Source organism: Thunnus thynnus, chromosome 14 (genome assembly GCF_963924715.1).
Source record: "Thunnus thynnus chromosome 14, fThuThy2.1, whole genome shotgun sequence".
Lineage (NCBI taxonomy): Eukaryota > Metazoa > Chordata > Actinopteri > Scombriformes > Scombridae > Thunnus > Thunnus thynnus.
Genome location: NC_089530.1, coordinates 6,387,618 through 6,403,667, shown reverse-complemented (window position 1 = coordinate 6,403,667; position 16,050 = coordinate 6,387,618). Strand labels below are relative to the sequence as shown.

Sequence of the window (16,050 nt, the reverse complement as noted above, 5' to 3'; positions counted from 1 at the left end):
GTTGGAGACAGAAAAGACCCTCTGTAGAGGAAGAGCTTTAGTCTGAAGGTTATCTGTGATTCTCATTGCGGCACCCCAGGAATATGATTTAGTTCAAATAAATAATATCAATTCTCAACTGGGAAGTTCTATGTGTGAAACTGTTATTATTGTATGATGACATTTTGGCAGTTGTCTCAGGACTTTTTTTCACATTATTGCAGCATATTGCATATGCTGTGAACAATCAGGTGCTACAATATTGTGTAGATAACTATGAGAAGTGAAGGAGAAGGAGTAGACATAGAGGAGAGGAGAGATGATAAAAAAAAACCTTCTATTTATGATCCACGCTGAATATCAAATATTCGTGATTGAGGTCAAAGGTCATGTGAAGGCACCACATCCCAGTGATGATCTCTTCTTAAAGAGATTTCTGGCATCAGAGAGATTGATTCAGTTGAGGATCAGGATTTACAGTATGAGGATTATGAATATGTTTACCAGAGACATTAGTACAACATTGTTCCCATTCCTGTTTTCAACTGAGCAGCAGCAAAGTTACTGACTCAAGGTTACATTGCCAGGCTGTCTGATTCTTCCCATCAAGGCCGCTGTTCATCCAGGGAGAAAATCAAATTATAACATTGCATTGTTTTGTTTGCTCTGCTTTGTTTTAGTTGATGTTTATTAAATGTGTGTATATTATGCTACTGTGGTGCTTGCAGGAATAAGTGTCTTGTTTTCTCACATGTTACCATTGATTTATTTATTTGGTATATTGTGTAAGTTGAGAACTAAAATAATTCATTTAATCATTACTGCCAAAGCTTATTGTATACATTTGCTACAATACAAATAGCCTGTATAAAGTCAATCATACTGACCAATAATATAAAAAAAACTTATGATAATATATTATATGTAAGCTATTATAAGTTATTTCTTATTTAATGAGATTAAATGAGTTCATAGTTTACTCAAATTGCATACTTCTGGGTAATGAAATCATTAAAAATTCAGTTAACTTCCACTTGGAAGCGCCAGAGAGCAAAGGCGTATATTACATATGACAGAATTCACCCATGAAAAGTAATTTTGTGTGTATGTGTGGATATGTTCTGTATGATGATTATATTTTTCATTCTATATTCTGCTGACTCAGAGCTACTGGAGCTGCAGGGAATTAAGACTTCCAGTCTCTGCTCCCACAGGGACACTGCTGCCCTAACATCTGCAACACACATTTGCATGTCTGCAGGCAAGCTAGTCCAACCCCTGCACTTCTGGCTCCAGTTAAGGAGAATTTATATATTAACAAACAGCTTTGCTAAATTATGATGTCATCTTCATTCATTAATGCTACATCCTCACTAATGCAATACAGAAAAATTAAATAAGAGTTTTAACCATGAGCACATGAAACCTCTTTTATTGCTATCATTCATATTCATACACCAAGTAAACATGCATATAGTTACTATTTATTTACAACAGGTTAAGCAAACCAAAGCCTATATTAACATGGTACTACAGTATATAAATACATTTCACATGAAGACGTCCCAGGAACTGTGAGTTTGGTAGCCTACGTCACCTTGAGGCATTATTTGACATGTCCCACATCAGGGAAAAGAAAAGTCGTCCATCAGAAATAATTTTCCCCCTTTTTTCTGTTGCCCACAGTTGCTGGAAAGTTGCTCCAAATATGTCCTGGCAACGCTGCCTGTAATGTTCTGTTCCATCTTTCTGTAATATTCACACCTTTCTTGGGTATTTGTAACCATCTAATGGTGTCCGTTATGAAGTTGCGACCATGGAGCCATACTTGGGTAGATGATTAATGTCACTCTTGAATCTTGTTTGTCATCATGACAAAACGTTCCACTTGTATCCAAGAAGCTTCATTGGTTGCTTTTATGGTTCTTTGGCTCCATATTGGCATTCATTTCTTGTACTATTCGCTGAGAGGATAACTATCAAAACTACAACCGTGGTGCTATATTGTATAAAACCTAACAGTCTGTGTTTTATCACATTAACCTTTTCATCGGGTCAGCGCTCACCAACTTCTGCAGAAGAAGCTCAGCTGGCGGCAAATGAACACTGTCACCGATCACTCAACCTGTCAATAAATAAAGTTCAAAAACTGAAAATGAGAACATAAGTTTGAGCATCTTGCACTTTTGGACCCAGGTGAGACCTCAAAACAAAGTTGCATCATTAACAATCAAAATACAAGATCTTAGTCTTTTCAGTAGACTCAGCTGAACATTTTATGATGATTCTTCTCCATCATATTAAACCAAAACAAAATCAAGTAAAGCAGAAGAAACAAAAGTTATACTTTGATAATCATGCAGGAAAAACAGAAACTAAAGTAAATCCTACATTTCTATTATCATCAGGCAAGGAGAGCAATCAAACAGTTTGGCAGTGTTTGATGGCATACTTAAAAATAGATTCAAAAGGAGAAGCAATGCAGCAGAAATATGAATTTAAATAGTTTTAAAAAGCAATGAAGTATTAATAGATATCAACAATTTAGCTTCATGTTCAATACACATCAAATGGTAGTTAATAATAATGGAACCTTTCAGACTTGCATTATGACAAAACGGACAGTTAAATTCTGCTTTCATTTAAGAGTGAGAGTATGTCACAGCAATATTGAATACAGCAATAAATAAACATGCATCATTGTTGTTAAACTGAATCCTGTTTTCTCTCTGAAATATGAAGTGTTATGTTCATCTGCTCATTGATTGCATGCTATTAAAGAACTCTACTATGAATAAGAAACATGATATTAACATTTGAAAATGCACTTAAAATCTCCTAGTTGAGAAACTAAAGGGAAACCAAGAGGAACAGTAAAATCAAGTTGAAATCTTTGGTTCTTTGGTTCACATCACTTGTAGCCAACACATCACCTGAACTGAAACACCCGATACTCACACAGCAGAAGATGACAACAGCTTATAAAAAGCGAGGAGAGGAGTGATACCTCAAGCATGGCATATCATGGCATTTTTCCATTTGGATAATGCACAGATGATGACATCATGTTGAAATATTTTGGCCATTTCATTCATACTCAAATCCTCTACAATGTCTAACACATCTAGGTCTGACACCTGCTTTATCTATTACAAAAACACAGTGAGAAACTCTAACAGTAGCACATAAAAGAGAGAAATACTGCATAATTCACTTAAACATGGTACCTGTTTGTTCAGGTGTTGCTGTCCTGTATATTCACACCTTTTTGTTTATTACACCTGCCCAGTTAGTATGGAGAGTCAAAGTGTTCAGTATTAAAGACCCTGAAAACTTAGTTTCTTAATCAGCTTCTTATGATGATATCCTACATGAACACATTATTTTCTGACGATGTTAGAACAGTTTTGACTATTTTGCATTAGAGATTTCTGTAGTGGGAGGAGCTCAGCTGGAAAAAAGGGGATGTCACTTAGGTCCATGGAGCAATCAGGATTTGTTTGTTAACCTGTAATTAAATCTGATCAAACCTCACCCACACACTCCTGACAAAGCAGATTATCAGCATTTTTGACAGTTAAACTCTTATATAAAAACAATAAATAATATGTAGTGTTGTTGATGTATTTTTTTAAACTTTGATTGCTTATTTTCAGGGGCTTTAAATAAATAGGACGGGGTGAAATAAATAATCATATGGATTTTTTTTTTTAAGTAAAATCTATAAATGAACTCAAAAATTGTGAAATCATTTAATAAAATATTAACACTCAATCCACTATTATGAAATATGTCATCATCCTTATGTTTATAATAATTTAAAAGGAGAGAATTTATTTTAACATGCCCTTTTCTAAAAGTCTATTTTTTATTTCATAATGGCATTTTTTTCTGCAACACTTTATATGAGAGTGTGGAGTTGTCATTAGCCAATGCATACAAATATTTACCCACCGTCAGCCAATCACTGTGCCTCTAGCTTAGCTTCTCCTCACCAACTGCCAGCCAGAGCTGTGCAACCAGCTAGCTAATGTTAGCTAGAGGAACCATCTTCAGAACCAGAATAAAAAAAATTTGTAATTAAATAAAGATGACCAGCTGAGGTTTAATAATTCATTAAATTATTTCGCAATTGGTTAGGTCATATTTCAAGATTATATATTCCTCAGTTATTACTTTCATAATGTCTTATTTATCTATTTAATGTTGAACACTTCAGAGTTCCATAAGCTCTGGGTGCAGGTTACCTTCCTTGTCAAACGGCATAAGAGATAAGTGTGATGACAAGTGCCACTGTTCATGGTCGCCACATTTCCAGGACACAACTGAAGGAATCAAGGCCACTACATTTATAGTGTCAGTGAATAAAACAAATACCAGCAAAGAGAGACAGTGCTGTTCACTGGATTAAAAATAACTCACACAAGAAAAAGAGATTTCAACAGTGAGAGGAAATGATGACGTCCTTGGAAGACTATAGTTTTTAAACACACTCTCCATTGTTGAGTTATTTTTCCACCTCCCCTGTCCCTCTTTTTCACCCTTTTTCTCCTATCCATTATTTTTTCCTATTTCACTCTAAATGTTGCACCTGCAGGCAGAAATGGAAAATTAATAGAATCAAAGTGGAATGGGCATTTGCTCTCCCTCAACAACGCAGGCAAATTCTGTCATAAAGCCTTAAATTACAGCTCCACCTTCTCCGTGTCAGACAGCGATATAGTTAAAATAAATATGCTGCAGTGAGAAAGATGCAGACTGGCCGTTTTTATCTTTGTAGGCAATTATCTTTTCATCTCAGAATTTATCAAATCTCATCAATCAGTGTCAGGAATGCCAAAACCAGCTGTACAGCTGTAGAGCAATGACTCAATTCAAGCTCACTATTATTTAAAAATGGAGCTGTAATTATAAGCATTGCTCCTTCTGTCTTTCCTTCTTTCTTTCTATCTTTGAAAACAACTCTTTATGAGTACGCTACTTCACTCATGAATCCAAATGTAGAAATTGTAAACACTCATCTCAGAACACACCTAAATAACACTTACTGTACATACATACAGTAAAATACTACAAACACGCTCGGTCTCACACTCTCTGGGAAATGTGCTGCACACGAGCAAATGCTAAAAGTAGAGATAATATATCCAGTAGAGCAGATTAACCATGACAAAAGACAGGGGGAAGGTGACTCTTGAGTAGTTGTCTATGTGGTGGGGGTTCTTCACGTGACAGCAGCTTATGAAGCTGAAGAGTTTGCGGAGGGTGGCCAGGACAGTGAAGCACCAGTGGGTGGGCTCCGGAGGGGTCGCCTCGGGCTTAGGCTCACTGCCTGAGGGGCTGGACGGACTGACTGTTAGTTCTGTGGAGGCGGGAGCTGGGGAAGGAGTTGCGGCAGGCTCCTTGCGTCTCTTGGCCCTGTTGGTGTGACTGGAGATGGTGGTGACGATGCCGTTCATTTCGTCGTCAAAGTCGTGCATTTGGTGGCCATACTGTAGGAGAGCGAGAGAAAGAATGAGCTGCGCGTGTAAACAAAAAGATGACGCGCAAAATCCAAAGCATTCAGCACATGCTCGACTTACCACACAGTGCTGATGATGATGATAATGATGAAGGTGAAGACTGTGACCATAACAACAGCAATGACCACAACAATGAACGACAAGACAGTACAGTCAGTAGGGTCTCACCATGAGAATGTGTGTGTCGGTGTAAGTGAGGGTGCAGAAGTGGGCCACGGCGTACTCAATGAGCGCCCCAAAGATAAAGCTGAAGCAGATTCCCAAGTAAACATCAATGGCCTTGATGAAGCAGTTGGCATTGGGCAGTGACGTCCGGGCTCCCATCATCAGAGTGGTCATGGTGAGCACTGTGGTCACTCCTGTCACAGAAAACACAGACAGACTAGTGAACCACAATCAACAGTTACCAACCAACAGTTATGATTACCCTAAATTTACAGCATAAAAAGAATGGTTAATAATCAGAGAGACAATTGAGGCACAGTATGTTATATGTGACTGCGTTAAAAGAAAATAAGGGGTGCACAAAAAAACCAAGGCTGCAAGGAGTACTAGGCGTGAGAAGACACCATTATGACATTAAGGCATAATGTTTATGACTCCAATTTGGCATTCAGTGCTGCATTCCTGCTGGTGACCTTGGGGTGCAATGACTATATAATGACTTCCCATACATCATAGATCCCACATCCCCAGAGATGATGACCAGATATCTACAGTCAATCCTCTGTGTCCACATCTATATAGTGTATATGTCCTTATATACATATATAAATGTTCTGATTTAAAGACACACTTCAATATTTTGGGAAATATGCTCATTTGCTTCATGTTAAGTGAGAAGATTTATACCACTCTCAGTCATGCATTAAGTATGGAGTTAGAGAACAGAGCTGATTATCTTTGCCTCGCATTAAGTCTGGAAGCAGGGGGAAACAACTAGCTGGGCTCACAAACGTCTCTAAAGCTCAGTAACTAACATGCTGTATCTTGTTTGCTTAATCAGTACACAAACAGAAATTTAAAGACAACAAGTTGTGTTTTTTGAGGGAGTTACATGCTGTAACTCTTTCATTGGCAAACAGTGGCCAGGTGCAATGACTTCTTGGAGTTTCAGCTGGTTGCCAACCTCACATTGATGAGAGGAGTAACCAAATAAGATACAATGTGTTACTTAGTAAGCTAAAGATGGTGGGTTTGGGTTAGGGTTAGGGTTAGGGTTGGTCTTATTTCTAAACTTTAGACAGAGCCAGGTTAGCTGTTTTTTTTTGTTTTTTTTTCTTTCTGTAAGCTAAGCTAATCACCTCCAGTCACAGGCTCCAGAGACGTGACAGTGGTAAAGATCTTCCCATCAAACTCTCTACAAGAAAGTGAATAAGTGCATTTCCCATAACAACAACAACAACAACAACCTATTTCTTTAATTTAGTCAGTCATGGTATGGTAAAGATGCACAGACACTCACACTCAAGAATAAAGAACAGCAGCAACACAAGAAACATGAAAGAGAAACAATCCCTTTACATCCAGTGCACCATAAAGTAGGATAGCTTGTATATTTGTGTGTTTTGAGAACATGTTGAGCCCCCTGGAGGAGTGGTGGATCTAATTCAACGGAACGGATCTATGTTTGGATGTTCCCACCAGATAACACTGTGTCAGAGATGCTCTCTTCAACCCTCAGCCCTCTAAAATCATACCCAAACCAACATTTTTGCTCACTAAAGTGGAGCATAATTTCAGTATGTGCATGTGTATAGGAATACTAATGCATATATTGTCAGAGCAAAGCCACAACTAGCAAAGTGAATAAAACTGGAGACTGATAATGAAACAGAGATAGGTTGAATTCTTCATCTCATAACAACAGAACATAACATTTACAATGACACGTAATATGTACATGTCTGGAAAGTTAGGTTTTGCAATGTATGGTATCTGCTCAGGAACTCATGTTTTCACATTTTTGTGATAGAAAGATTGCTTTTCGCCTTACCTATACAAATACGTGCTGGAACAGAAGACAGGGAAATCCAGAAGGAGACCCATGAGAGGACAACCAGCAGGCTTGAGGGGACATAAGTCTCCAGTATGAAGTATAGAATGCTCCTCTTCAGCTCAAAGTGGAAGACCAGCTTGGGGTAGTTGCCTTTGAGAGGAAGGGCAAAAGTCTGTAAATGTACTTGATTGAACGAAAATATGTGCAATTTATAAAAAAGAAAAGAGACAAGTATAGTGAAACAGTAGGTGGTGTGTTTCACTGCTTAATATTAAAGTGATATGTCATCACATCACTTTCATTTGAAGATATTAGCACAAAACTAAACAAATGTAAATAAAGTAGACCACTACTACTGTACTCCTAACACTTATTGTGTTCAGTGTAGAAAATTACGACTGGCAAGACAAGAATTGACATTATTTTGTATGTATTTGGGTTATTTAGTTTGGTCAGGTTTTGCAACTAAAGCCCCTATGTGTTCAATTTTCTGATGGCCCTTTTTTTTAAAAAAGGTAGAAAATGACAATAACAGGAAAATTGGTGCTCCGTGTGTGACAGCTGTCTGAGGTGTATACTGCTGTCTCTCAGTGTCTTTCAGAGTCACCAAGCCAGTCATTTCAAAACCTTCCCATAGGGACGCTGCACTGCTGTTGAAACATGCTACACAGCCACTAGTCTAGCCCTGGGAGTAACCTTTTTTAAATGTCATAGTTACCAGTTTCATAGATGGCCTCTGACACAGAGGTGTAGTGGTCTTCCACTGTGTACTGGGCCAGCTGAAGAGTGTCTAAGCCGCTGACAGACTCGTTCCCTCTGGTCCAGTAGAACATGACATCATTGGTGTTGTAACCCCCTGTAGGAGAAGAAAGGGATGAAAACTGACGTTTTTTGGGAAGATTACACAAAAGTGAATGTTAGTCATATCACTTTCATCATTACGTGTTTTCTCCTGCAGCAGTTTGAGGGTCAATGCCTTGCTCAATGACAGCTCAACAGATGAACAGTAATAGCATTTACCCACCACATTAAGCTTTTGCCTTCTCATGATACAGTGAAGCTGTTATAACTATAATGATAGTGGTGATAATGATGATGATACTGATGATGGTATAGATACAATATAAGTAGTTTTTCACTAAACCCCAATTTAGAAATAGTGGGAACAGCTTGGAATGTTAATTGACTGTTATACTAAGATCTGCTCCTCTCATGGTTGAGTTGTTTGGGATTGCAATCCAAAGTGGGTGGTTAAGTCCCCCTCATGCTAAATATCAACACAACTGAGACATTTGGAAAAGGGAATTTGAAAACCCCTTTAAAAGCTAGTTAACGACATTATGTTACCCCTGAGAAGCAAATGGGTAAACTGTCAGGGCTCTGGCTGGGTCTCTTGCTTTTCTCCTTGTGTTTCTGTTTTTTCCCTGTCTTCCCATGTCTCCTCCTCCCGTCTGTCTGTCTGTCTGTCTGTCTGTCTGTCTGTCTGTCTGTCTGTCTGTCTGTCTGTCTGTCTGTCTGTCTGTCTGTCTGTCTGTCTGTGTGTGTGTGTGTGTGAGTGTGTGTGTGTGTGGTGGGCGCTGTTTCCCTGACCTGGCACCTGGGTTCAATTCCACTACTGTCTACAATCAGCTAATCAAGCCACAGCTCAAATCCTCCAGATCTCCTTCCACTCGTCACCAGATTGTTGAGTCACCTCAGTGGTAGCTACTCTGTCAGCCGATCAGTATTATCAATACTAGAGTTATTTTCGTGTGCTCTCTTTTTGTGCTTCCTTTAATCTGACCTCTCCCGTGCTCCGGTCTCCAGTGTCAACCTGTCCACCTGGTCATCTGTTGTTCTTCAGCTGCAAGCCCATTCTCTAGCCACACCACGCCAAGCGCACCAAGCCACCTGCCTCTATCTGCCACACAACCCCCTCTCCAGCCTGCATGCCCCTTGCCAACGCCAGCCCCCCTCCCTTCTACCCTCCATTACCAAAGGTCGCTCATTAAACCATCTTTTCTCATCCATCCCTCTGTTTTCCATGTCTGCTTTTGGGTCCAAAAAACAACCTCAGCCATAACAGTAAAGGTCTTACACATTGCAACACTCAAGTAAATCAACACATGAAATTAACATAGTATGTAACCGCTTCAACCAAGCCTTAAAAAACAGTGTTAAAGTCTCATGTATACAGTTAAAGTCGCAGTGGAACCAGACTATTCTCCCATTATTCGCTTTAACACAGTTTGACACAGAGCGATTCAACAGGAATTGCTAATGGAAATGCATTTCTGGTGTTCACTCAATTCTTCAAAGGGGATAGCAAAAGAAATGAAAAATAAAGTCCTGATGAAAGCTTATCTCTTGCTTTATACGATAACAGAATAATCATGCATATTGCACCGGGCCCTAGAGAGCCTTCATAACCCAAATAAAACTTGGAATAAGAGGGCATGCAAAATTAATGGTGTCAAAGATGCCAATGTGGTTGTGCTTTTGTCAGTACAAGGTTACTATAATAGTATAAACAAACGAAGAAGTGGTGTGGTTCTGATGACAACATTTGCTGAGCTCCATAACTCACTGTGAAGGAGGAAAAAGTGTGATTAACAAGGCTTAAGCCTCTATGGTGTATTTTCCTAATTTATCTGCAGAGGGAGCAAGAGAATAAGGAAAGTAAGAAGAAGCGCCATTACACCTCTATAATCCAGTGTATATGAGATGCTCATTAATTTGCTATCACTCTCCCATTTAAACCCATATGGAGTCATGTATTATTGACCAGGGTGAGCCATGATGCTGAGAGCAAAGTCCCCTAATGAAGGGCAATGGTGACTTTGATGCTGAAAGGTCCTGGAAATCCACTGTTTTCTCTCTCGTTATGATTCTCTTACCAGAAGAACTCATTATTTTCCTGACCTAAAGCCCTGACATTACTGTACAAATTAGAGACACAAATGGGTAGTGACATGATGTGCAATAGCATGGAAAGAGTTACACGGGGGTACATTCAACCTTCCAGTGCCCCTTGGCCCCTTGTAAACAATTAGACACATCTACGCTCAGTGAGTTATGAAAGGGCCACCAAAAGTTAAATTAAAGCACAGATCACAAAAGACTGCAACTCTTTTTGCTGTCATAACCCACTAAATATTTTACCGTAATCCTGATCAGCAGCCTCCCACAACGACTCTGTCTTTTAAACCTTAAACCTCCTGTGCAGAGGAGCCACTTGGCACAGCATTAAAAGACATAAATCCTTGAATATACATCTTCATAAAGAGACAGGGAGAACAAGATTGAAGGAGATGAGAAAGGAAGAGACAGAAAACAGCAGAGGATGAGAAATTGTAAGAGGGTGGAAGAAAGAGAAAGATGCAGATATTTAGCCTGCAATTATTGAAGCAGTGGAGGAGGGATCCATCATCCTCTCAGTTACCTAACTTCAACTTCCAGATGTCTTTTTGTCTGCTAAGTGGGAATGGAGTTGCCGTTAAATGTTTTATTTGGCACTGAGGTCCCGGTGGGCTTCTGGCAGGGATCAGACTTAGCTTAGCCTGGCTGGTTGGCATTAATAGTATAGAGCTGGAAAGCAAAGACGGCAGATGAGCGAGGGAGGCAAAGAAAGGAGAGGAGATTTTTTTTCTACCTTCCAAACCTGGATCGCACAGCCAAATAATCCATCATGTCATGTAATTTAATCTTAATAATAATTTGTTTTAATTATAAACATACTGCCAACACATTTCCACTTGAAATCAATGGAAAGTTGTTGAAATTAGGCAAATCACTCCTCTCATTTCAGGAAAATGTCAAGAAACCCCTGAATTTTAGAAAGTGAACAAAGACACTGTCTAAGCCTGCTGGCGGAGAGTTGCCTCCTTAAGATATTAATTTGAGATTAAAGGATTTGTAAGATTAGGTGTGCTCATTATCAGGGACAGGGCCAATCCTTAAACATGGTGCAAGAGGGCTTTTGGGAAAATTACTGCTGTCAGAAGAATATTTGGATCAGTAAAGCACTAACAGAGTAGTTTGACATTGTGGAAAATACACGTATTTGCTTTTTTGAATTAGATGAGAAGATTAATATCACTTTCATGGCTGTGCATTAAAGGTATCCTGTGGAGCTTTGTTGTAAAGAAACAAAAGCTACGTTTATATTCTGAACACATTGTATGCATGATTGAAGTATAACAAACCTGTTGAATGCAGTTCCCTCCACATAAAACATTTCCAACTCTAACTCCTGCATTGTTTACATGCACATTTGCCTGCCAGCAGTCTTCTTCTTCCCTGCCTTTTGTTGATGAATTGCCATTTGCTCTTTGTCCATCACCAAGACCAACTGCTGATCAGCAAAATAGTGCACATGCACTAAACAGAATCTGGACCCAACTGTGAAAAGAATGCTCCGTAACGCTACTAGTATTCAAAAACTCCACAAGGTACCTTTAACTTTGGACCTACAACCAGGATACAATTAGCTTAGCTTAGCTTCAAAAACACACCTACCAACACTTCTAAAGCTTACTAATTAGCACGCTGAAGCTTGTTTGTTTAAAGGCAGACAACTTTCACATGAACTACCTTATAGCTACATCTTTGTTTTCATGACAGTAATCAAGTAATTTATAACAACATGAACATACACAGGAAGATACAACATCATGACTGGAGCATACCCCTCAGTATCTGTCTGGCTGTGTGACATAAGCATGCTGTCGTACACACACACACACACCGGCAATTTAGAAGATGAGAGAAAGTGATCTGTTTGATCCTTTGGTTTGATCAGATTCATTTGAAATCATGCCCACCCACCAACTCTCTGCCACAGCTTCAAGCTGCACCCTTCTGATTTTCTTGATTAAGTATGAAGTGTCCTTACAGCTCTCCAGTTGTAGGGTGCAGGTCTGCTTGTCCATGGGATACTTAGTCAGATCCATGTTGCAGGCCACGGTGGTGGTAATCCTAAAAGACATAAATGTAGTAGTTGTTATTAAAAGGGAATTCTATGAAATAAAATAATAGCTATAGTACATGTTATTTCTGCAGACTCTTCTTACACAATGGTCAGAGTGCACAGGTGTTTATTCTAAAAAACAAAAGAGCAGATTTTTGAATTATTTTCTATCTATCTATTCTATCTGATGTATAGGCTCAGTTTTTGTGTATATGAAAGTATGCATCTCTCTATGTCATGCATGCAAAGGGGAATGTGTTACATCTGCCCCTGGGACATCTTCTGCCAAGCCCTCTACCTCCATATCAGTGTGTCCCTGGCCTGCTGCTGCTCTCCCGGTGGCTCTCTCCCCCTCTCTCCCTGTGTGTGTGTGTGGGTTATTGTGTGAGTGGAGACAGGTGTGCTGGAGTCGGGGCAGAGCCAAACCAGCTGCACCTCATATCTGCAATCAATCCTCTACAAAGACTTAGCTCTGCCACTTCCACACTGCCAGATTGTAGACTCTGCTACCCATCAGTCTACACTTCAGTTTTCTTGCTGTTGCCTGATTTTTCCCTCGCCTAACCCTGTCTGCTGTTCCCTGCAGTTCTGTCTGCTCCGTCTTCAGCCCCTCGTCTCGTCTCGTCAGCCCTGCCTCCCTGTCCTGGATCCCTGCTCTTCTCTGCGTCCAGCCCAATCCTCAGCTCCTGGTTCCCAGTTTCCAGCCCACACCCCAGGCCCAGTTTCCCAGCTGTTTCCTCGCCTTGAGTATCTGCACTTGAGTTCACCTGCTCTGCCCCCACATAACAGAACAAAGTCTTTTTACTTTGCATTGTTGTCGTGTTGTAAATCAAGGACGGTATGTAAAAAGCCACACTAAATGCATCAAAATTCTAAGAATTGTGTAATTTTGCTCTGATTCTCTTTGCACAAATGTTTTTCTATGAGTTTGGAGTGAGCAGCAGATGCAGGAGCTTCACACCTTATATAGTTTGGAAATAAATGATAATAAGTTGATGAAATATAAAAGGTTTGTCCCAGTACGCTCACAACATGTACAACATGAAAAAGTTCATGACATGATAGATTCAGCATGAATATAATCAAATGTTCACATTAGTGTGATTCTTTCTAATATTCATATTAAACATATTTATATCGATGATCAAATGTTCATAACATATTAGCTGTGGTGTGACATACAAGAATTCTGATGAGTTTGAAAGGCAAAACATAAATTACAAATTAAAATGATTATATATATATATATATATATATATATATATATATATATATATATATATACACACAGTAACTTTATATGGAGATATGGAAAAACAATTCAACATGTAATTCATATGATTCATTGATTTTTGTGTATGAATTGAATATTGCTTTATTTCCTATAAACCAATACGCTGCAGCATGCTAACTTGTAAATGAGAAAATATAAGAAGACCCTCAGAAAATCCTTGACTATGAAAACAATTTACTACAAGGCCCTGATGAATGAGCATTTTCGGTCCTCACTGTATTTTTAGCCTTGATTTGTGGTTTCATTATATTTTTTCATCACAAATATAAACTGGACCCTGCATAAATGTAGCAACCAGTACTGTAGTGTAAATTCTTTAATTGAGTCTTTCCTCTAAATTGCTCCACCTCAGTGCTTTCTCATGTATTCCCCCTGGCACAGCACTGAAACATTTACTACAGCTGTCCTTTTCCTCCACCACCTCACATTTCTCACTTCATCCTGTCCTTTTTCACAGCCCCAATTCCCTGAGGTGGCAATCCCTCTCCTGACTATGTTTTTAGGCTTGTTTTACTCTCACTGGTCCTGCTCTGTGACTGTCAGGTGCCATCATCCTCCACATTTCCTCCTCTCTAAAGCCCCACAAAGTGTGCAGCTTTTGTATGGAGTATGTAGGCAAATGTCCATGAAGCACACACACACACACACACACACACACACACACACACACACACACACAGACACACAGACACACACACACACACACACACACACATTCAGAGCAACATAAATCACAAATGGAGTCACACTGAGCATAACAATGGCACGCACTTGTTAAAAATAATACATCAAAACTTAGACATAATGGCAACACAGACAAGCATATTCTCATGCCTCCTCTCATCCATGAAGAAGAGCACTGCAGTCCCTTCCTTATGTTTGCAGTGTATGGAAATATGATTAACTGTGAGGCCAGACTGAGCTGAGCCCGAATACCCAACACAATTTACTATAACGAGACTCCCACATACATTTTTACCCTCATGATAGTTGCAAGGCTGCCATTAGAACGGTGAGGATGTCTCCTGTGTGGCATTTTTTCCCCTCCTCATTGTGTAACCAGAACATGTGTAACCACCTCTACACTGTATGCATGAAAAGAAGTTAAGCACCATTGAGGACAAGGCACAAAAGCACCGAGTGAGTGAAGTCAAATCAGGACCACGGACAGCTCTTACACAATCCATAGACAGTCTGAGGTTAAAGCATGTGACATAAAAATATTACGATGTGAAAATCCCATCATCACAGGCTTAAAAGAGCTGAACAAATTTCCTTGCTGGATCATCTATAACCTTTCTATCTATAACCTGTCTGCTTGGCCCAACATCTAATCAAAATGCCAAAGTATTGCACGTTTCAGGAGCTCGTCAAGAGCTTGTCAGACGTTAAGCCCTCGCTCACAGAGCAATATCTGTTGAAAGGATCCTAACGGGACTTATGTTGCTTTGATAGCCCACAGCTCCGTGTATTGACAGATCAAATGCTCCTCCACTCATGAAATCCAATACCCAAGTAAGAGAACTAACACAACTCCCTGCTTTGCAATCACATTATCTCAAATTCAACCCACACGCCCTCCATCAGCCCATTTTTTCTCCATTCTCTGGCCAAATTTTCATTGTCTGTTGGAGCAGAAAAACAAACACAGCAACCAATAATGCAAAAATCTAGTTCATTATCCAACCTCAGTGCGTAAAGGACGGTCCCGTTGGGGAAGATGCGGATCAGCCTGTTCTCCACGGTGATGTCATGGAGAAAGGACTTCTTGGAGTCAACGATAAAGGTGTCAGGGACCCAGAGGAGCTCCACTAGGCGCCCGTCAAGGCTCAGGCTCTTGTTGCCCTCAAACACCAAGCGCTCGTCCGTCCAGCGCTGGCGGAGGAATATGGTGGCTGTGTAGTCCTGCAGAATTGGGGCCCAAAGGTCACAACAGTGGCTAATAGACTATTTTAACAAGCATGTCAGTTTGCAAACTAAGCCTCTCCTGTGTATTTGTATTTCATTAGTCAGCCTGATTTTTTTTTTTTTTGCATTGTTGGGTATTGATGATGTAAGCCCTTCTGTGCCTGAAGCAACAGTAATCCACATCATTGCTTCAAGTCAGCAAGTCTGTTCTGTTTTTCAGGACACTGAACATATTTTTTTGTGCAGGACATCCATTCTTAAAGTCCTGATGTTACATCATATGTAACTACGTAATCAATTTCTTCCGCTGTTTGGCATCAAGCTGTGAGTGCAATTTCCAAAGCAAACATGCTCAGCACAACAGGAATGAACTCTATCAGCTCTACTGGTCCCAGTGGAA

At 39.7% G+C, this 16,050-nt stretch overlaps 1 protein-coding gene across 2 annotated transcripts; it reads right to left on the bottom strand.

The window, feature by feature from the left end:
* Positions 1–4,601: 4,601 nt before the first annotated feature.
* Positions 4,602–15,512, bottom strand: LOC137196684 (gamma-aminobutyric acid receptor subunit pi). 2 transcript variants are annotated; one of them, XM_067609456.1, is made up of 6 exons: positions 15,430–15,512; positions 12,374–12,456; positions 8,219–8,356; positions 7,498–7,650; positions 5,670–5,860; positions 4,602–5,471 (listed from the first exon to the last, which is right to left on the bottom strand). In XM_067609456.1, the coding sequence occupies exons 2-6, from the start codon at positions 12,429–12,431 to the stop codon at positions 5,106–5,108; spliced, it is 906 nt and encodes a 301-aa protein (XP_067465557.1). In that variant the 5' UTR covers positions 12,432–12,456; positions 15,430–15,512; the 3' UTR covers positions 4,602–5,105. The 2 variants fall into 2 exon arrangements, with proteins under 2 accessions (XP_067465557.1, XP_067465556.1); XM_067609455.1 differs by lacking the exon at positions 15,430–15,512 and adding an exon at positions 12,747–12,793.
* Positions 15,513–16,050: the final 538 nt, after the last annotated feature.

Bases quoted from the DNA above. Each gene is read 5' to 3' on its own strand.
- LOC137196684 (XM_067609456.1), bottom strand. From the start codon at position 12,431: ATGGATCTGACTAAGTATCCCATGGACAAGCAGACCTGCACCCTACAA. The intron at 7,651-8,218 runs GTAACTATGACA...TTCCTCTCAAAG, and splicing joins AGAGGCCATCTATGAAACTG to GCAACTACCCCAAGCTGGTC. The intron at 5,472-5,669 runs GTGAGACCCTAC...GCTCTCCTACAG, and splicing joins CCGACACACACATTCTCATG to TATGGCCACCAAATGCACGA.